The 21,955-nt window shown below is 35.3% G+C and overlaps 1 protein-coding gene across 1 annotated transcript in view; it reads left to right on the top strand.

Annotated features, from left to right (window-relative positions):
• Positions 1 to 6,030, top strand: part of HDX (highly divergent homeobox) — a 146,975-nt gene extending 140,945 nt beyond the window's left edge. Inside the window, exon 9 of the mRNA XM_030807410.1 lies at positions 1,890 to 6,030. Coding sequence (XP_030663270.1) covers positions 1,890 to 2,015 — 126 coding nt within the window. The 3' untranslated portion in view covers positions 2,016 to 6,030. The remainder of the gene's footprint in view (positions 1 to 1,889) is intronic.
• Positions 6,031 to 21,955: the final 15,925 nt, after the last annotated feature.

Below are 21,955 nucleotides of genomic sequence, written 5' to 3'. Positions count from 1 at the left end.
TGGATCTGAACATATGGAAAATGCTTTAATCTCTTGGGAAAAATGACAGTAGGTCAGACCCTGAGGATAGTTGTCATTTATGAAACATTTGTAATAAAGAAAGTTAATTGTATTCACCTTAGTATCTGTGAAAAAGGCAGTTCCAACAATTGTTAAAATCCAAAGATTTTTTCAGGTGCAAATCTAGTAAGATATTGAAAGAAGAATTTTAAAGTGGACCACATGTATTAGTTGTGCCCTATGCTGCCTCAGATATTAAAATTTTTATATTTTTTTACTGCAGTCATTTTACTCAGTCAACTACTTATAATGCAGTAACAAAGAAATAATAATGCTTCTTTGATTTGTAATCTCCCCACTAGAAATTAGAAATTAGAATATCAGGAAATCTTATTCTCTTGACTTTCTGACTCTAAGAACATGTTCAGTGAATGTTAATTTGAACACTTTCTCCTCTTTAATATGGCATCTTCAAAATTGCAAATTGAGTTAAATCCAGTGATGTATTTCATATAGACTGATCAGCCAATGTCAGAAAAGACCCCATTGCACTGGGACTGGGTTAGTGGTAAAACACTTTTCTAGGAGAAAATGGCTCCGTATCCTATTACTGCAATCTAGCCACTTAGAAAGCATGCATTACCTTTAAGTTAGTTTACTTTGTATATACTCTCAGTTCCAGCAATAAATTAATGAGAAATTCAATTTTATAAAATAAATAATAAGAGCTAGTCTGCCAGATAGGGGTTAGTCTTCCCTTACACAGCCTGATAAAAATGAGAATGTTTTGATCTTGCCCCTGTGCTACAAGGCAAGAAGTATAGCATTTGCAGCTGCCACTTATTTTAATAAAGAGAATGAGTGCCTACTGTCTTATTTCAACAGTGGATTTCATATATTCTCCAACATGCCCTTTCTGTTCCTTAATTGGCTAGTGACAAGCTTTTATTTGTTCCTGTTCCCTTGGTCCTTATTTACCACTGCACCCAAAGCCCACATTACAAGTAATACTCTCTAAAAATTGCCAGATATGCTACATTATTCTTAGTATTGGAAGCAGCAAATCAATCATTAAGTTCAAAATTCCTCATGGTGAAGTGAACATTAGCATTGTCAGCTGCGTGAAACTTGATTAATCATTTATTTCTTTAGTATGGGTGCATGTTCTACAACTTCAGATAAAACAATTAGACCATGACAAAGCTTAGTTCATCATTATTGGATTATCCTTATTATTCAAGCAGAGAAATGAGTAGCCCTCCAGATACATCATTATTACAGATAGATCCACTGATTCAGCTGTGCCCTGGTGGGTGCTTGGCCGTCTGTAGGTATGAACATAGCTTAGGAAAGAAAAAATAAAATTACTTGGTCTTTTCAAGTTGTTAAAATTTAGTCTAAAGTAAAATAGCTGAAGGTTTTTCCTAACTACTAAGCTCTTTCTCCCACTGAAGAACAAAATAGTCTTTTGTTAAATACAGTCTTCTACAAAGGACAGCATAACTGGCATGAATATTTTAACAAAGAACGCAATTTTAAATCCCTTAAACAGTGATCAATGCACACCCAAAATTAGTATGAAAATCACTAACGTCAAACACTTCAAAGCTCTTGGTTCAGAAGAGTTGCTTATTTCCCTCCTAATATCCCCTTTGTACAGGTTCCACTCTACACAATTCACACTTTCAACATCTAGAATTTTGTTACTTTCTGAATAATGTATGAAGAATTTTTCTTTTAGGTAAGGTATTGTCTAAGATCCTGAAATATAAATTATTCTTTAAATCCATAAGGATAATTCACCATGAGAGGACTACAACTATTAACATAAAATTGGAAAACAGTCTATCCACATACTAATCCAAAAATATTATTTTTTTTTTATTCAGGCACTGCTGTCAGATTTACCTCCTGAATTAGAAGAAATGGATTTCAATCATGCCTCGCTGGAGCCTGATGATACCTCATTCAGTGTATCTTCTTTGTCAGAGAAAAATGTCTCAGAAAGTTTGTGATTTCAGTTGGAGGGAATATATGATACAGCCTTTTGGCTTCGTAACAGGTGTGCATTTCAAGATAACTGCATTCTGTTGCCCTGGTATTCTTTAGTTGGGAAAACACATTGTTGAAATGGACATATTCTGTGAAGAATGTACGAGATATAGTGGCTACAGTGCAAAAAAATGTAGGTGAAATTTAAAAGCATTGTTTGAGAGAGTATTTTTTTAACTGATGGAACTCTGGAAAAAAACTGTTTCAGCAGTTTAATCCTGAAATTCATTATGTCTAATTTCTAACCAGAGAGAAAATAACTAAAGACATTTCAGCATTGCTTATCAAGTTGCTACAGCTTGATTAGTCTTGTTTTTGTAGCCATTACATCTTCTTTCTTCTTCTCTCCTTTTCCTATCATCCACATACACTTTTTCTCAGGAAAGTGGACTGAACATTTAAAACAAAACTTAAAAAATTATTTAACTCATTATTTAATGAGTTCTCTGATTTAGTTTTTAACCCCTATGAGAATTTGACTTAAACTAATGATTGAAAATTGAAGTAATTACAGGTATGTAATTGTAAATTGCTGGTGTTCTTCTATTATCTAACCCAAATATTTGTGTGGGGATGGGGAAGCACAATGGAAAGGTAATTTAACCAACATAAAGTCAAATAAATTACGAATTGTACAGAAACAAAACGTTGTCAAAATTAGTCTTGATGGGGATTCTTCATTACTACAAATGACAAGTATTGATACGATTGACATTCCAGTAGTAAATTTGTATAACTGAGTTAGACGAAGCGTTACACAAATATTTTAAATTTATCACCATCTTTATAATTCTTTTTTAGTTCTTACATGTTATGAAACAGGAAGTCAAGGTAAGCTGCTGAGATTTTTTAAAAATGTAGTCATTCAGCTTTGCCACAAAATTTACCTCATTTCCATATGAGGCCTGTACAGAGCCATCAGCCAAGGATAGTATTCAAAAAGAGTTATACTACTTTGGTTGTAAATCACAGTCTTCTGAATTCCGTGAATACTATTCTATGAGTACACACCTAAAATGGGCAAGCTACCCAGTTTTCTATTAGTAGGTACCAGATGGCAACACACTGTAGACTGTTCTTTGCAGTTCTTCCTTTCTGGAGTACCAGATGGTATTACCAAGACCCAAAGAAGAAAAAATGTCAGTTTCTCCCTAAACCCACAGTGTCATATATTTGTGACTTGGCAGTGTGCAATTGTGTTGCATGGTTAAATTACTATCTATACCTAAAAGATTAATGAAGTAGCTGGATGGCTGTTTCAGTCATCAAGTTTCTGTTTCCAATTTGTTTTTAATTTTTGTTGGTACCTAGTAGGTATTCAGATATTTTTAAAAATTTGTAATTAGAGCCAAATTTGATCTTGAAATTTACTAATACTAACTTATGAACACAGAAAGGCAGTCATAAATGTCTTTACCCTTGAAGTGTCCCATCCTCCCACACACAAAAATAGGTAAGGTCCCACTGATAGTCTTTCATTTTGTCACTTATTTGTTTATACTGCTGCCATACTACTGATATGGTCCCTTTGTTAGTAGGAATATTTCAGTGTTCAGATATGCTTCCTTGAGCCATACGGAGTTTTGCAAACAATATTTAGTTTTTCTTGCTGACAAGTCAAATTCCATTCAGAGAAAGCAGCACAGAGTAACAGAATCTCAGATATTATGATTAAATGTACCCGTCACACCAATTCCTCCATGAGATGAAGAGTCGCCCCCATATACAACGAAGTTAGAAACCACTTCTTAAGTAGCATGAACAAATTCCAGGTCTTCAAGTCTCTCCTAGGGTCTGCCTCATAGTCATTGAGTTTATCTTTCAAATATAATTACTTCTGCTTCAATTTAAGCCCCTTCTTATTTGGTTCTCATTGCAAATTAAGTATAGGTATATTCTCTCCTATAGCTTTTAATACTATAGATTTTATTTGTCACACATCAGCCATTAGTCACTAAATCGAAAAATACTTGTTGAGCTCCTGCTATAGAGAAGACACTGTGCTGGACATTGGATTTCTCAGCAAGCTGTAAACTTGACAAATAATTATTTCTTGTTAACATCTTCTATGATATTAATAAACCATATTTAAGTAGAATTTTTAATAGATTTAAGGTTCTGCTAGGTGTGATTCTTAGAAGGATTCCCAGTCTACAATTTTGAGAGAAAGCATAGATGATCTTTTTATCTCTGTTGAAAGTTTCATCAAAATAGAAACTATATAAATCATACCAATACATTTAGAACTCCTTTTGTCTTGAAATTTGTGTTTCAGCATCAGAATATTTTTCTTCACCATCATGGGAATTAAAACACTTCTAAAATGAAATGTGGCTATTCTGTAGCAGGAGCCGAAGGAAATACCTCTATCTATAGAAAAAGAATCATAATTGCCAGATTGAAATTATGCATGGTAGATTTTGAAAAAGATGTCAAGGTCAAGCTTTGAAAAGTTGTTATGAAGAAAGTATATTTTTTGCGTATGTAGATAGGAGTTGGTTTTGAGATATGTTAGAGCAGGAAAAATTATCAGCTTATAATTACTCTTGTGGACATCTTCATGGCTGGGGATAAAAATTAACTGACTAGCGTTTCTTTCTTTAGGGCTTTGAGAGTATTAAAACAGACCTTACTATCTGAAGGCTCTCTCAGGGAGACAGAAGCCAATGTGGAAAAAAACAAAAAACAAAACAAAACAAAACAAAAACAAACAAACAAAAAAACCTTCTTTTTTTCTTTCAACTACATTTCTATGTCTGCTTTAAGCTTAGAATAGCCAAGCAGTTTTTAAGCCAGAAATGTGTATGTAAGAGCACATACCTTCCAAAATGTATACATATGAAAAAAAAGGAAGGTATTTTCGTCTTTTCAGCCAAGCTAAACTTATTCACAAGAAAATGAGAATTGCAATTGCTCTGGAGAATAGGAAAATTAGCACATGCAAAGAAAACCTTAAAAGAAAATTGGCCTCTTCATGGAAACTGGGGATGTTTTGTCGTAAGGTCAGTTATCAACAGCAGGATTTTTGTATTGCCATTGCAAGCATGTGATAGAAATGTTTCTTATTGTTGGAGAAGAAAAGGTTGAGACCCAATTATACCCTGTACTCTTTATTCGACCAAGACCTCAAAAGATGTCAAAGAAGCCATTTCTCCAAAGACAGCAACATCTATTGTGAGGCACTTTCATATTCAGCAGTCTGTAAGTTTGTAGGAGAAAACATGAGTGGTTAATTTAAAATAATTCTGGGCTCTAAAATTGACTTTGTTGCCTTTTTTGGTGGGAGTGGTGGGAATCAGATTCAGCCCACTTCCAAGGGATAGTTTCTTCATTTCAGACAAATATTTTGTGATCATTTTTAAAAGACATTCTGAAAACTTTAACTCCTGCCCTTCTTCCGTATTACAGTTGTGTTATTCCAGAAATATTGTCTACTTTTTTAATATATTAGATTTTCATTCAGATCTTAAACATGCAAACATGTGATAGGTTAGCTTTTTAAGGGAGTTATCAGTACCACTGTATCTAAATGTTAGGTAAATGGGTAGATTTCTCTTTGAAGTTGGTATTTTCCTTGGCAGACAGCACTGTATCATGCTCTTCACCAAGCTATGCTCTGTAATGCTATAATCAAGGAGGCTACTAATTTGTGAACCTACAGTCAACACACCATTGCTGAAAACAAACTTTGATTAAGAGCAGATTTGCTAGGGGGAAAAAAGAGTAAAGTGATATTTTCATGCAAATATAATTAAAATTGTTTCATTAAAATATATACTGAGTGTATATTGCTCCACATTGAAATTTTATTTTGCATTAACTTGTTAAGCAATTAATTTTAGCAATCCTGCATCCCATTTTACTAGTACTACCTCTGAAATATACTGTCACCTTAAAACCACATCAGACTGTAATGTGAATTTTTGTAGTTTTTATTTAAACTTTTATAGAGGCAATAAATGATTTCCAACTAATAGACATCTATTTCTTTATTTTAATATTTATTTTTATAAGCCTTTGTGTTGTAAGCACTTTTCCCTTTTAAAGTGGATTATTTTCTCCCCAAAATACGGTTCTGATAAAATGAAAAATCAAGAGAATAATAAGGTGTTGGGTGTCAAAGAAGGGAGAAAATGGAGTGCTCATGTGAAAACTGAGTTGATTTCCAAGCTCACATGTGTATCGTCCTTAACTGACTTTACTTAACTCCAATACCAATGGAATAAAGTGAATATTTTGTAATAGACAACAAATATGTCCAGGATATTATATTTAAATGGTAACATCAGCCAGTAAATTGCCACAGTATAACAAAGTGTTATTTTTACAAGAGATTTTTTTGTTTGTTTGTTTTATTTTAATGTGGAGATGTTGCATCTAACTTTTCCTGGTTCTCTTCAAAACTACTTGAGCATGCTTTTAATTTGTGTGAAATATGTCCATGTCTTGTCAAAGCCTTTTACCAATTAAAACTTTTCATGTTACCTAACTAGTGGGGAAGGAATAAGAAAGGGCAAGTGGTATGTTTTAAATAGCATAACAGCAGTTTTCCTTCCCAGTTGGTAAATTTTCAAGAACATTGCAAGGAGTGAATCACATACAAATGTGCATCTCAAATGACTGAAGCCTTTCTCAGATCTGCAAAATTATTGACTTAAGATGGTGAAATCATTTTATTTTAGATAAGTGAATGAGCATCATTGCAAATCTATTAAAAGACAAGTCAATGGATGAGTATGTCCATAAGATTGAATGATATTTTTTACATCAAATGAAACTAAAGAAGTTTCACATGTTTATTTATATTTCTTTATAAAAGTAATAAATGTTCATTGCAGAAATTTTAGAAAATGCAGAAAATATATTAAAAAACAGAACCACTTGTAATCCCATCACCCAGTAAGAATCATTATTACATTTTAGAATATTTCATTCCAGTCATTTCTTCCGCATATTATGTTTTCAAATATATATTTACAAAACTGGAATTGTGCTGAATATGCAGATATGTGTCCTGCTTTTTCTCTTAAAAATGTATTGAGAGCATTTTCCCATGTGAATTTGTCACAAGATATTTCCCCCCAACTACATTTGGACTCAGAGGGGGAAAGCATTTTTTGTTTTTTTTTTTTTTTTTTTTTGTTTTTCTTTGTTTGCTTGTTTTTAAGCATTTTATTCATCTGAGGTTATTTTTCACATTTTTTTATTCTTTGAGTTATTGTCGGTACACGGTAGGTGTGTATATTTAAGGGGTACAGGACATGTTATGATACAGGCTTGCAGTGTGAAATAAGCACATCATGGAAAATGAGATACCTATCCCCTCAAGCATTTATCCTTTGAGTTACAAACAATCCAATTACACTCTTTATGTTATTTTAAAATATACAATTAAGATATTACTAACTATGTCACCCTATTGTGCTATCAAATAGTAGGTCTTATTTATTATATCTAATTATTTATTTTTTGTACTGGTTAACCATTCCCACCTACCACACCCCGCCCCCCACCCACCACTACCCTTCCGAGCTTCTGGTAACCATCCTACTATGTCCATGAGTCCAATTGTTTTGATTTTTAGATCCCACAAATAAGTGAGAACATGTGATGTTTGTCTTTTTGTGCCTGGCTTATTTCACTTAACATTATGATCTCCAGTTCCACCCATGTTGTTGCAAATGACTGTATCTCATTCTTTTTGATGGCTGCATAGTACTCCATTATGTATATGTACCACATTTTCTTTATCCATTCATCTGTTGATGGACGCTAAGGTTGCTTCCAAATCTTAGCTATTGTAAACAATGTTGTAACAAAGATATGAGTGCAGATTTTTTTTGATGTACTTATTTCCTTTCTTTTGGGTATATACCTAGCAGTAGGAATGCTGGATCATACAAGTAGCTCATTTTATTTTATTTTATTTTTATTTTTATGTTCTTTTTTTTATTATTATACTTTAGGTTTTAGGGTACATGTGCACAATGTGCAGGTTTGTTACATATGTATCCATGTGCCATGTTGTTTTGCTGCACCCATTAACTTGTCATTTAGCATTAGGTATATCTCCTAATGCTGTCCCTCCCCCTCCCCCCACCCCACAACAGTCCCCAGAGTGTGATATTCCCCTTCCTGTGTCCATGAGTTCTCATTGTTCAATTCCCACCTATGAGTGAGAACATGCGGTGTTTGGTTTTCTGTCCTTGCGATAGTTTACCAAGAATGATGTTTTCCAGTTTCATCCATGTCCCTACAAAGGATATGAACTCATCATTTTTTATGGCTGCATAGTATTCCATGGTGTATATGGGCCACATTTTCTTAATCCAGTCTATCGTTGTTGGACATTTGGGTTGGTTCCAATTCTTTGCTATTGTGAATAGTGCCGCAATAAACATACGTGTGCATGTGTCTTTATAGCAGCATGATTTATAGTCCTTTGGGTATATACCCAGTAATGGGATGGCTGGGTCAAATGGTATTTCTAGTTCTAGATCCCTGAGGAATCGCCACACTGACTTCCACCATGGTTGAACTAGTTTACAGTCCCACCAACAGTGTAAAAGTGTTCCTATTTCTCCACATCCTCTCCAGCACCTGTTGTTTCCTGACTTTTTAATGATGGCCATTCTAACAAGTAGCTCATTTTAAAAATTTTTGAGGACTCTCCAAACTGTTCTCCATAGAGGTTGTGCTAATTTACATTTCCTTCAGCAGTGTACAAGGGTTCCTTTTTATCCACATCTCACCAGCATTTGTTATTACCTGTCTTTTGGATACAAGCCATTTTAACTAGGGTGAGATGATATCTCATTTCAGCTTTGATTTGCATTTCTCTGATGATCAATGACATTGAGCATCTTCTCATATGCTTGTTTTTCACTTGTATGTCTTCTTTTGAGAAATGTCTATTAAAATCTTTTGCCCATTTTTAATCAGATTATTAGATTTTTTCTATAGAGTTGTTTGAGCTCCTTATATTTTCTGGTGATTAATCTCTTCTCAGATGGGTACTTTGCAAATATCTTCTCCCATTCTGAGGGTGTTCTCTTCATTTTGTTGATTTTATCCTTTGCTGTGCAAAAGCTTTTTAACTTGATGTGATTTCATTTGTTCAGTTTTGCTTTGGTTGCCTCTGTGTTTGGGGTCTCATTCAAGAAATCTTTGCTCAGACAAATTGCCTGAAGATTTTCCCCACTGTTTTCTTAGAGTAGTTTCATGTCTTAGATTTAAGTCTTTAGTCCACTTTTCTTTAATTTTTGTATATGGCAAGAGATAGGGGCCTAGTTTCATTCTTCTGCATATGGATATCCAGTTTTCCTAGCTAGCACCATTTTTTGAAGAGACTGTCCTCTCCCCAGCATATGCTCTTGGCACCTTTGTCAAAAATGAGTTCACTGCAGGTATGCAGATTTGCTTCTGGGTTCTGTTCTATTCTGTTACACTGGTCTGTGGGTCTGTTTTTATGCCAGTACCATACTGTTTCGTTAACTATTGCTCTGTAGTATAATTTGAAGTCAGATAATGTGATTTCTCCAGTTTTGCTCTTTCTGCTTAGGATAGCTTTGGCTAGTCTAGGTCTTTTGTGGTAGTATATACATTTTAGAATTGTTTTTCGTATTTCTGTGAAGAATGCCATTGGTATTTTGATAGGAATTTCATTCAATCTGTAGATTGCTTTGGGGAGTATGGGCATTTTTACAATCTTGATTTTTCCAATATAGGAACATGGAATAATATTCCATTTTGGAGGGTCCTCTTAAATTTCTTTTATCAGCATTTTATAGTTTTCATTATAGAGGTCTTTCACTTCTTTGCTTAATTCTTAGGTATTTATTGTGTGGTTATTGTAAATGGAGCAACTTTTTATGTTTTTTTCACACTGTACACTGTTGGCATTTAGAAACGGTACTAATTTTTGTATGTTGATTTTTTATCCTGCAATTTTCCTGAATTTGTTAATCAGTTTTAATCATTTTTTGGTGGAGTCTTTAGATTTTTCCAAATGTAAGATCATATCATCAGGCAACAAGTATAATTTGACTTGTTTCCAATTTGCATATGCTTTATATCTTTCTCTTGTCTGACTGCTCTAGCTAAGGCTTCCAGTACTATTTTGAAGAACAGTGGTTAGAGTGGGCATCCTTGTCTTGTCCCAGATCTTAGAGAAAAGGCTTCCAGCTTCTTCTCATTAAATATGATATTAACTGTGGGTCTGTCATATATGGCTTTTATTTTGTTGAGGCATGTTCTTTCTATACCCAATTTTTTCAGGGTTTTTATTAGGAAAATACGTTGAATTTTATCAAATGATTTTTCAGCATCAATTAAAATGCTCATATGGTTTTTATCCTTCATTATGTTGATATGATGTTGATTTGTGTATATTGAAACATCCTTGCATCCCAGGGATCAATCCAAATTTGTCATGATAAATAATCTTTCTAACGTATCATTAAATTCTCTTGGCTTGTATTTTATTGTGGATTTTTGTATCAATATTTATCAGAAATATTGGCCTGCAGTTTTCTTTTTTCTTTTATTTTTTGTTTTGTTTTTTTTTGTTGTTGTTGTCGTGGTGGTGCCTTTGTCTGCTTTTGGTATCAGGATAATACTTGCCTTGTAGAATGACTTTGGAAGTATTCCTTCCTCCTCTCTCTTTTGTAATAGTTTGAGCAGGACTAGTATTGATTCTTCTTTAAATGTTTGGTAGAATTCAGCAATGAAATCATCAGGTCCTGAGCTTTTCTTCAGTGGGAGACATTTACTATGGCTTTGATTTTGTTACTTATTTGTCTGTTCACATTTTGGATTTTCCTGGGTCAATCATAGTAGGTTGTAGGTATTTCTTCTAGGTTTTCTAATTTATTGGCACATGGTTGCTCATGGTAGCCACTAATGATCATTTGAATTTCTTCAGTATCAGTTGTAGAGTCTGCTTTTCCATTTCTGATTTATTTATATCTTCTCTCTTTCTTTCTTAGTTGTCTGGCTAACGTTTTGTCAATTTTCTTTAACTTTTCAAATAAAAATTTTTGCTTCATTGATCTTTGGTATTTTTTTATTATTTCAATTTTATTTATTTCTGCTCTGATTTTCATTATTTATTCTTCTTATTTTGGGTTTGGTTTGCTCTTGCTTTTCTAGTTTTTCAAGATGCAAATTGTTCATTTGAAGTTTTTCTTTTTCTTTTTCTTTTTTTTCTTTTTTCTTTTTTTTTTTTAGTGTAAGCGCTTATAGCTATAAACTTCCCTCATAGTACTGCTTTTCTGCATACCATAGGTTTTGGTATGTTGCGTTTCCATTACTATTTGTTTCAAAAAATTTGTAAAGTTCCTTCATAATTTCTTTATTTACCCACTGGTCATTCAGGGGCATATTGGCTTATTTTCCACGTATTTGTATAGCTTCAAAAATTCCTCTTTTTATTGATATCTAGTTTTATTCCTTTGTGGTCAGATGAGATGCTTGATATTATTTCAATTTTTTTAATCTTTTAAGACTTGTTTTGTGACTTAACATATGGTCTATTTTTTTAAATAATCCATGTGCTGAGGAAAAGAATGTGTATTATTCAGCTCTTGAGTGAAATGTTATATAAATGTCCGTTAGATTCATTTTGTCTATAGTGCAGATTAAGTCTGATGTTTCTTTGTTGATTTTCTGTCTGGAAGATCTGTCCAGTGATGAAAGTGGGGTGTTAAAATCTCCATCTGTTATTGTGTTGGAGTCTTTCTCTTTAGGTCTATTACATTAATTTTATATATCTGGGTGCTCCAGTGTTTGGTGCATATGTATTTAAAATTGTTATATCCTATTTCTAAATCGACTCCTTTATCATTATATAGTGACCTTCTTTATCTGTTTTTATAGTTTTTGTTTGGAAAGCTCTTTTGCCTGATATAAGTATAGCAACTCTTACTCTTTTTTGGTTTCCATTGGCATGTAAGATCTTTTTCCAACCCTTTATTTTCAGTCTATGTGGGTCTTTATAGGTGAAGTGTGTTTCTTGCAGGGAATAGATCAATGAGTCTTGTTTTTCATCCACTGAGGGAGTCTGTGTCTTTTGATTGATAAGTGAGGACTTACTCCTGCTATTTTGTTATTTGTTTTCTGGTTGTTTTATGGTCTTCTCTTCCTTCTTTCTTACCTCCCTGTCTTCCTCTTGTGGGGGTGATTTTTTCTGGAGATATGATTTAGCTTTTTGCTTTTTATTTCTTTGCATATCCATTGTATGTTTCTTGGTTTGAAGTTACCATGAAGCTTGCCAATACTATCTTATAACCCATTACTTTAACCTAATAACTGCTTAACACTATTTGCATGAACAAACAAACAAGCAAAAAATTAACTACTAAAAACTGTATGCCTTAACTTCCTCTTACCACTTCTTAACTTTTTGTTGCTTCAATTTATTAATATATCTGATTGTACAGTCTATGTCTTGAAAAGTTGTAGTTATTTTTGATTGGTTCATCGTTCAGTCTTTCTACTCAGAATAAGAGTAGTTTACACACTACAGTTACAGTGTTACAATATTCTGTGTTTTTCTGTGTATTTACTATTACCAGTGAGTTTTGTACCTTCAGGTGATTATTTATTGCTCATTAATGTCCTTTTCTTTCTGATTGAAGTACCTCCTTTAGTATTTCTTGTAGGACAGGTCTGGCGTTTACGAAGCCATTCAGCATTTGTTTGTCTGAGAAAGTTTTTATTTTTCCTTCATGTCTGAAGGATATTTTCACTGGATGTACTATTCTGGGTTAAGTTATTTTCCTTCAGCATGTTAAATATGTGATGCCATTCTCTCCTGGCCTGTAAGGTTTCCATTGAAAAGTCTGCTGCCAGGTATATTGGCTCTCCATTGTATGTTATTTACTCATTTTCTCTTGCTGCTTTTAGGATCCTTTCTTTATCCTTGACCTTTGGGAGTTTGATTATTAAATGCCTTGAGGTAGTCTTCTTTGGGTTAAATCTGCTTGGTATCAAATAACCTTCTTGTACTTGGATATTGATATCTTTCTCTAGGTTTGGGAAGTTCTCTGTTATTATCCCTTTGAATAAACTTTCTACCCCTATCTTATTATCTACCTCCTCTTTAAGGCCAATAATCCTTATTTAACAGATTCACTCTTTTGAGGCTATTTTCTAGATTCTGTAGGCATGCTTCATTGGTTTTCTTTTGTCTCCTCTGCCTGTTCATTTTCAAATAGCCTGTCTTCAAGCTCACTAATTCTTTCTTATTCTTGATCAATTCTGCAATTGAAGGACTCCAGTGTATTCTTCAGTATGCCAATTGCATTTTTCAGCTACAGAATTTCTGCTTGATTCTTTTTAATTATTTCAATCTATTTGTTAAATTTATCTGATACAATTCTGCATTCCTTCTCTGTGTTATCTTGAATTTTTAATAGTTTCCTCAACACAGCTATTTTGCATTATCTGTCTGGAAGTTCACGTATCTCTATTTTTCCAGAACTGCTTCCTCTTGCCTTATTTAGTTCATTTGGTGAGGTCATGTATTCCTGGATGGTGTTGATGCAAGTAGATGTTCTTCAGTGTCTGAACGTTGAGGAGTTAGGTATTTATTGTAGTCTTCACTGTCTGAGCTTATTTGCAGCTGTCCTTCTTGAGGAGGCCTTCCAGATATTTGAAAGGAATTAGGTGTTGTGATCTAAGCTGTATCTGCTTTAGGAAGCAACCCAAGCTCAGTAATGCTCTAGTTATTACAGACTCATAGAAGTATTGCTTTGATGGCCTTGGACCAATCCAGGAGAATTCTCTGGATTATCAGGCAGACCCTTTTTTCCTTCTTCTACTTTCTCCCAACATACAGTCTCTCTTTCTGTTCTGAGCCACCCGGAGCTGGTGGTGGAGTGACACAAGCATCACCACTACTATGACTGCACTGGCTCAGACCTGAAGCCAGCATAGCACTGGGTCTCACCCAATACCTGCTGTAACCACTCCGTGGCTACTGCCTATGGTCACTCAAGGCCCTAGGCTCTATAATCAGTAGGTGGCAAAGCCAGCAAGGTGTGTTTCCTTCCTTTATGTTGATGAGGTCCCCCAGGCCCTGGGTGGCTTCAAAAGTGCCATCTGAGGGTCAGGGACTACAGTCAAAAACCTTAGAAGTGTACCTGGTGTTCCATTGTATTGTGGCTGAGCTGGCATAGAAACCTCAAGACACAATCCTTACCCACTCTTCTCTCCTCTTTCCAAAAGCAGAGGAGCCTCACCCTGTAGCTACCACCACCCCAGGCCATGAGGAGTACTGCCAGACTACCTCCCATGTTTCCTCAAGGCCCGAGGTCTCTTAAGTCATCTTGCTGTGAATGCTTCCTGGTCCAGGACTCACCATCCAGGGAAGTGGACACTCCTTTGGCCCAGGGCAAGTCCAGAAATGCTGTCCAAGAGTCAAGTCCTATAATCAGGGATGACAAGAGCCTGCTTGGTCTCTACAACCTGTGGCTGTGCTGGTACCTAAGGTGCAAGACAGTCACCTTTACTTTTCCCTCTGCTTTTCTTAAGCAGATGGAGTTTTGCCCCATAACCACCACATATGGTTATGTGCTGAGTCTCACCTGAAGCCAGCAAGTCTCAGAGGCTCACCAAGGCACTCGATATAGTATAGGGTTATTGCTGGAGGGTATTCGGGGCTGAAGGGCTCTTCAGTTAGCAGGAGATAAATGCCGCCAGGACTGGGTTCTTTCCTACAAGACAATAGGTTCAATTCTGGCCCAGGGTGTGTCTACAAATGTGGTCTGGTGGTTAGGGCCAGAAACAGAAGTCTCACAACTCTGACTGGTGCCCTATCCTGCTGTGGCTGAGCTTGCATCCAAGTTACAAGACAAAGTCCTCCCAGCTCTTCCCTCTCTTCTTCTCAAGTGAAAGGAAGGAGTCTCTTTTGGAACCAGGAGCTGTGCAGCCTGGGGTAAGGGAAGGGGTGATGCCAGCACTCCCTGGGCTGCCCCAGATGGTGTCTCAGTATGTCACGTGCCTCCCACCCCCACCTCCAGCCCACTCTCTCTGGACCTAGTTCAGCACTAGGATTCGCCTAAGCATTGCAGTCTTTGTGGCCTAGACTGATTTTTTCTTTTTTTGACAGAGTCTCACTCTGTTGCCCAGGCTGGTGTGCAGTGGCACAATTTCTCAGCTCACCGTAACCTCTGCTGCCCCCATTCAAGCAATTCTCGTGCCTCAGCCTCTGGAGTAACTGGGACTACAGGTGCCTGCCACCACACCCCTGGGACTACAGGCGACTGCCACCACGCCCAGCCATTTTTTTTTTTTTTTTTGTATTTTTAGCAGAGCCAGGGTTTCACTATGTTGGCCAGGCTGGTCTCAAACTCCTTACCTCAAGTGATCTGCCCACTTCGGCCTCCCAAACTACTGGAATTACAGGCATGAGCCACCTCCTCCATTCTAAAACTCAAGAGGGATAAATATAGAACCTCTAGAAGTCTTGAGGGAATTATCACAATTGAGTCCACTAAGTGGCTGATGGGCAGGAGAGAGGAAATTCTAAATTCTAAAATCTAGAAGGAAAGATGTGTGTAGTAGTATAATGATGGAGCTAGGATCAATGTTTTAAGAGTTAATTTGCGGGGGTAATTCTCAAGTTTTAACACTTACTGGCAGTGTGGTCTTAGGACAAGTTATTTGACCTCAGTGTATTTCAGTTTCTTTGCAAGGTGTGAATAATGACAGATAGTAACTATCTCATAGGGTTGTTGTGAGGAATATAATAACCTGTCATAAAGTGCTTAGTGTAGTGCCTAGTACACAGTAAGTGCTCAGTAAATCTTAGCTAATACTGTTATTATTACTTCTAGAAAAGGATATTGAAGGAAGTCAAAGACAACTTCGACCTAGCAATTTTGCCCTGGGCATAGATGGCTCAAGGCAAACTTTTAGGAGAATCAAAACAGCACTCAAAACAATTTCACCTAAATAGAGTATATGACTAGCACAGTTTTCACATTCAAAGGGCAGCACAATTTTATTGTTCATGCCCTCAGTGGTCTTCTCACTGCCTTAGAGAGTTAATAGGCCTACCAATCAAAGAGCTGCTATGGGAACTGGGCAAATCTGGTACACTATCTTTCGTTTAATAAAATACTGATGCCATACAACATTTTAAAGAAATAGCTACTTCTTTAAAAATTCATTTAACTTTATATATCAAATGTTGGTCTCTGGCTCAATGTGTGTATGCATGCAGATGAATATCTGACACAGATCTTTGAAATCGCTTGCAGAAAGTTTAGTTTACTTACTTTGTTTTTGCTCGTCATTAGTTTCCAATCAAGTGAATTCTAGCCACTTATTACTGGTTCTAGAATAGATGAACTAATCTATTTTTATCAAGCATATTTTATTTATCATGTGAATCTCTATCATTTTTTTTCTAACTGCACATTACATATTTAAATGTAGCTTTCCTTCCAGTCTATTCATGGATACACATTTTGCTTTCTTTTTTTTTTTAATGAGCTTTTATTTTAGTTTCAGAGGATACATGTGTAGGTTTCTTACATGGGTATATTGTTTAGACAAATTAAGGCAGGAAGAGAAGACCAAATGCCACATGTTTTCACTTTCAAGTGGGAGCTAAACAACGAGTACACATGGACACAAAGATGGGAACAATAGATACTGGGGTCCACTAAAGAGAGGAGGGAGGGAGCAGAAGAAGGTTTGAAAAACTACCCGAGTAATGGGATCATTTAGACACATTTTGCTTTTTAAGGGTTATCTTTCTAATCATATGCCATTTTAAAATGCCTAGTTTACCCTTGCATTAAGGATTTCACAACCTGTATCTGCGCTGGCACACTGGGTCAGAGGAAAGGGTGACTTACCTTTGTTAAACCTGTTTATTGCACATAAGGCTATTTTTCTAAATCTGCTAATATAGGTCTTGGGAAAATTAAATGAATATTTCAATTGATTAATTTTCTTTTTTTTGAGACGGAGTCTTGCTCTGTCGCCCAGGCTGGAGTCCAGTGGCGTGATCTCGGCTCACTGCAAGCTCAGCCTCCCGGGTTCACGCCATTCTCCTGCCTCAGCCTCCCAAGTAGCTGGGACTATAGGCGCCCGCCACGACACCTGGCTAATTTTTTTTTGTATTTTTAGTAGAGACGGAGTTTCACCATGTTAGCCAGGATGGTCTCGATCTCCTGACCTCGTGATCCACCCGCCTCAGCCTCCCAAAGTGTGGTGCTGATTAATTTTCTTATATAGCCTCATAAATTATTGTATTCACTTTTCACTTTTAAAGCATTCATCAATATGTTAACTTAAAAAACAACGACAATAACAAAAGGTTAAGACATAAGAAGCAAGAGACCTAGGGTTCACTTGATAAGAAATATTGACCCATTTGGATACAAATGTTTGCTGGAAATCAGGAAGATAAAAAAGAATTCAGGTACAGAAATTTAGAAAACTCTAGAATGAAGACATATCAAGTTCAAAATGCAATGAAACTACTATTCAATAATTAATATTTCTCCTTATCCTAATTAGAAACTCATAAAGTCCTAGGCATTAGTCTTTAAAATTTTTTTATTGGCTTTCTCTAGTACAAACATTTTTTATTAGAAGGGGCTGAAATTTTTAAGACAGAAAGTTCTTGGATGCTAAAATGTATGTCCTTGCCTCTCCTTTCAACAATAAGATACAGTGTATTGTGGTAAAGCAGAAAGAACACTGACATGTGTTACTTGTTCACTATATAAATTCCTTAAGCCTCAGTTTCTTCATCTATGAAATGGGAATAATAATTCCTTATCTGACTGCCTCTTACAGCGATTGTGAAAATCAAATGAACTACTTTTAAAAACTCTTTACAATTTGTGAAGCACTGCAGAAATGCAAAAGTTTAACACCTATTAATCAAGTATTTACTGGTTGCCTAGGTATTCAAATCTATATGAACACTGCTGGATATAAGGAAAGGGCTATGATTTTTGGCTCCCAGGAGTTTGATGTACTGTGAAAAATTAGGCTTAAACAGATGAAATGTAACTTGAAAGATCACACAAGTGTTAAATGTCACGGTATGATTGCTAGGGGATTGGTGGGGAGTTACTTTGAGGAAACCTCAATGAGGTGTAGCTGTCAAATGAAACTTTGTGTAAAAGGATAATTATGAATGAAATCAGATCCAATTAAGGTCTATTCAGCCAAGTATTCATCCCAGATGGCCACCAAGATATAATATAAATAAAATATATGATTGTTCTCACAGGTTTAAAGAGAGCTTCCAAATATTTTATTAGCTTTCCTCAAAGCACTGTCCATTACATATTGATCAACTGAGAAAGTATTTCAGTCCTGCTTGAACTTGTTTATATTTTGTGTCTGCACTCATAATTAATATGTATTTAATTGATATTATGTGTCAGACATTGTACTGGGTGCTAGATACTCTGACCTCATAAAACAAGTTCATTGATTTAATATTCTCTGTGTAGATTCATAGAATATTAGGGCTGAAGAAGATATTAGAGTTTCTCTGGATCAAATCTTTCAGAAATGTACAGAAAAGGAAAATTGTGCTGAAAGAGATGACATCATTAACTCAAGATCTCACAGAAAACAAAACGTAAAACCAGAACTACACTCTAGGTCTCTTCCTGGCCAGGGCAGTGTATTTTCCATCAAAAAAGATTATACAATAGCACCTTATTTGAGTTAACCTACCCCTACTTCTTTAAGGCAATTGTTTTCAAACTTAAAAATTCATAAGAATCATGGAGTTAGGTGATTTGTTTAAAATGCAAAGACTTGCGCCTTATATCTAGAGATTCTAACACAATTGGATTCCAAAATATCATTCTTTTTACATTTTTTTATTTTCAATGTTTATATTTTATTTATTTATTTATTGTTATGTTTCAGGGTACATAATAGGTGTATATATTTATGAGGTACATGAGATGTTTTGATACAGGCGTGCAATGTGAAACAAGCACATTCTAGAGAATGCAGTATCCATTCCCTCAAGCATTTATCCTTTGAGTTGCGAACAATCTACACTCGTAAATTTACGTTATTTTAAAATGTACAACTAAGTTATTATTGACTATGTAATCCTATTGTGTTATCAAATAGTAGTTCTTATTCATTCTTTCCATCTTTTTGTGTACCCGTTAACCATTCCCACCTCCTCCCGCCAACCCGCAATACCCATCCCAGCGTCTGCTAACTATCCTCCTACTCTCTATGTTCATGAGTTCATTGTTTTGATTTTTAGATCCCACAAATGAGTGAGAACATGTGAGGTTTGTCTTTCTATGCCTGGCTTATTTCACTTAACACAATGATCTCCAGTTCCATTCACGTTGTCGTAAATGACTGGATACCGTTTTGTTTCATGGCTGAATAGTACTCCATTATGTATAAGTACCACATTTTCTTTATCCATTCATCTGTTGATGGACACTTAGGTTGCTTCCAAATCTTAGCTATTGAAAACACTGCTATAGGAGTGCAAATATCTCTTCCATATACTGATTTCCTTTCTTTTGAATATATACCCAGCAGTGGGATTGCTGGATCATATGGTAGCTCGATTTTTAGATTTTTGAAGAAACTTCAAACGGTTCTCCATAGTGACTGTACTAATTTACATTCCCACCAACAGTGTACAAGGGTTCCCTTTTCTCCAGTTCCTCAACAGCATTTGTTATTGCCTCTCTTTTTAATATAAGCCATTTTAACTAGGGTGAGATGATATCTCATTTTAGTTTTGATTTGCATTTCTCTGATAATCAATGATGTTGAGCATTTTTTCATATGGCCTGTCTGCCATTTGTACATCTTTTTTTTTTTGAGAAATGTCTATTCAAATCTTACCCATTTTTTGATCAGATTATTAGATTTTTTCTTATAGAGTTCTTTGAACACCTTATATATTCTGGTGATTAATTCATTGTCAGATGGGTAGTCTGCAGATATTTTCTCCCATTCTGTGGGTTTTTGCTTCACTTTGTTGATTGTATCCTTTGCTGTGGAGAAGCATTTTAACTTGATGTGATCCCATTTTTCCATTTTTGCTTTGGTCACCTGTGCTTGTGGAATAGTGCTCAAGAAATTTTTGCTCAGACCAAGGTCTTGGAGAGTTTTCCCAATGTTTTCTTGTAGCAGTTTCATAGTTTGAGGTCTTAGATTTTAGTTGTTAATTCATTTTGGTTTGATTTTTGGATATGACGAGAGATAGGGTTCTAGTTGTATTCTTCTGCATATGGATATCTAGCATTCCCAGCATCATTTATTGAAGAAATTTCTTTTCCCAGTATATATTATTGGCACTTTTGTCAAAAATGAATTCACTGTAGGTGTGCAGATTTGTTTCTGGGTTCTCTGTTCCGTTACATTGGTCTGTCTGTTTTTATGTCAGTACCATGCAGTTTTGCTAACTATATCTCTGTAGTATAATTTGAAGTCAAGTAATATGATTCCTCCAGTTTTGATCTTTTTGCTTAAGGTAGCTTTAGCTATTCTGGGTCTTTTGTGGTTCAGTATAAATTTTAGAATTTTTTTTCTATTTCTGTAAATAATATCATTGGTGTTTTGGCAGGGATTGCATTGAATCTGTAGATTTCTTTGGGTAGTATGGACATTTTAACAAAATTGATTCTTCTAATGCGTGAACATACTATATCTTTCCATTTTTTCGTGCCTTCTTCAATGAGTTTCATCAATGTTTAGTAGTTTTCATTATAGAGATATTTCACTTCATTTGTTAATTCCTAGGTGTTTAATTTTATTTGTGGCTATTACAAATGGAGCTACATTTTTTATTTATTTTTTGGATTTTTCACTATTGGCATATAGAAATGCTAGTGATTTTTGTATGTTGATTTTGTATGCTGCAACTTTACCAAATTTGTTCATCAGTGCTAATAGTTTTTTGTGGAGTTGTCAAACTTTTCCAAATATAGGATCATATCACCTGCAAGCAAGGATAATTTGAATTCTTCCTTTCAGATTTAGATGCCCTTTCTATCTTTCTCAAGTCTGATTGCTCTAGGTAGGACTTCAAGTACCATGTTAAATAACAGGAGTAAAAGCAGATATCCTTGCTGTATTCCAGATCTTAGAGGAAAGGATGTTATTTTTTCAGCATTCAGTATGATACTAGCTGTGGATCTGACGTATATGGCCTTTATTGTGTTGAGGTATGTTCCTTCCATGCCCAGTTTTCTGAGGGTTTTTATCATGAGGAGAGGTTGGATTTTATCAAACGTGTTTTCAGCAGCAATTGAAATGATCATATGGTTTTTGTTATACATTCTGTTTATATGATGTATCACATTGATTTGCACATGTTCAACCATCTTTACATTTCAGGGATAAATTCCATTTGGTCATGCTGAATCATCTTTTAATTTTATTGTTGAATTTGGTTTGTTACATTAGTAATTTGTTGACAAATTTTGCATCAATATTCATCAGTTATTGGTCTGCAGGGTTTTTTTGTTTTGGGTTTGTTTGTTTATGTGTCTTTGCCTTGTTTTGGTATCTGGGTAATGCCAGCCTCATAGAATGAGTTTGGAAGTATTACCTCCTCCTCTCTTTTTTGGAATAGTTGAGGTATGACTGATACTATCTCTTCTATAAATGATTGGTAGAATAAAGCAGTAAAATCATAGGGACTCAGGCTTTGATCAGTTTGGTCTATAGTGCAGATTAAGTCTGAGGTTTCTTTGTTGAATTTCTATCTGGAAGATCTGTCTAACACTGAAAGTCTGGTGCTGAAGTCTCCAGCTATTACTGTACTGAAGTCTATCTCTTTATATCTCTAATAACATTTGCTTTACATAAAGTATAGCGACTCCTGCTCCTTTTAGGTTTCCACTGGCATGGAAATTTTTTTCCATCCCTTTAC

This window comes from Nomascus leucogenys, chromosome X (genome assembly GCF_006542625.1).
Source record: "Nomascus leucogenys isolate Asia chromosome X, Asia_NLE_v1, whole genome shotgun sequence".
Taxonomy (NCBI): Eukaryota; Metazoa; Chordata; class Mammalia; order Primates; family Hylobatidae; genus Nomascus; species Nomascus leucogenys.
The sequence above is the reverse complement of the archived record's forward strand: the minus strand, read 5'-3'. Positions and strand labels throughout refer to the sequence as shown.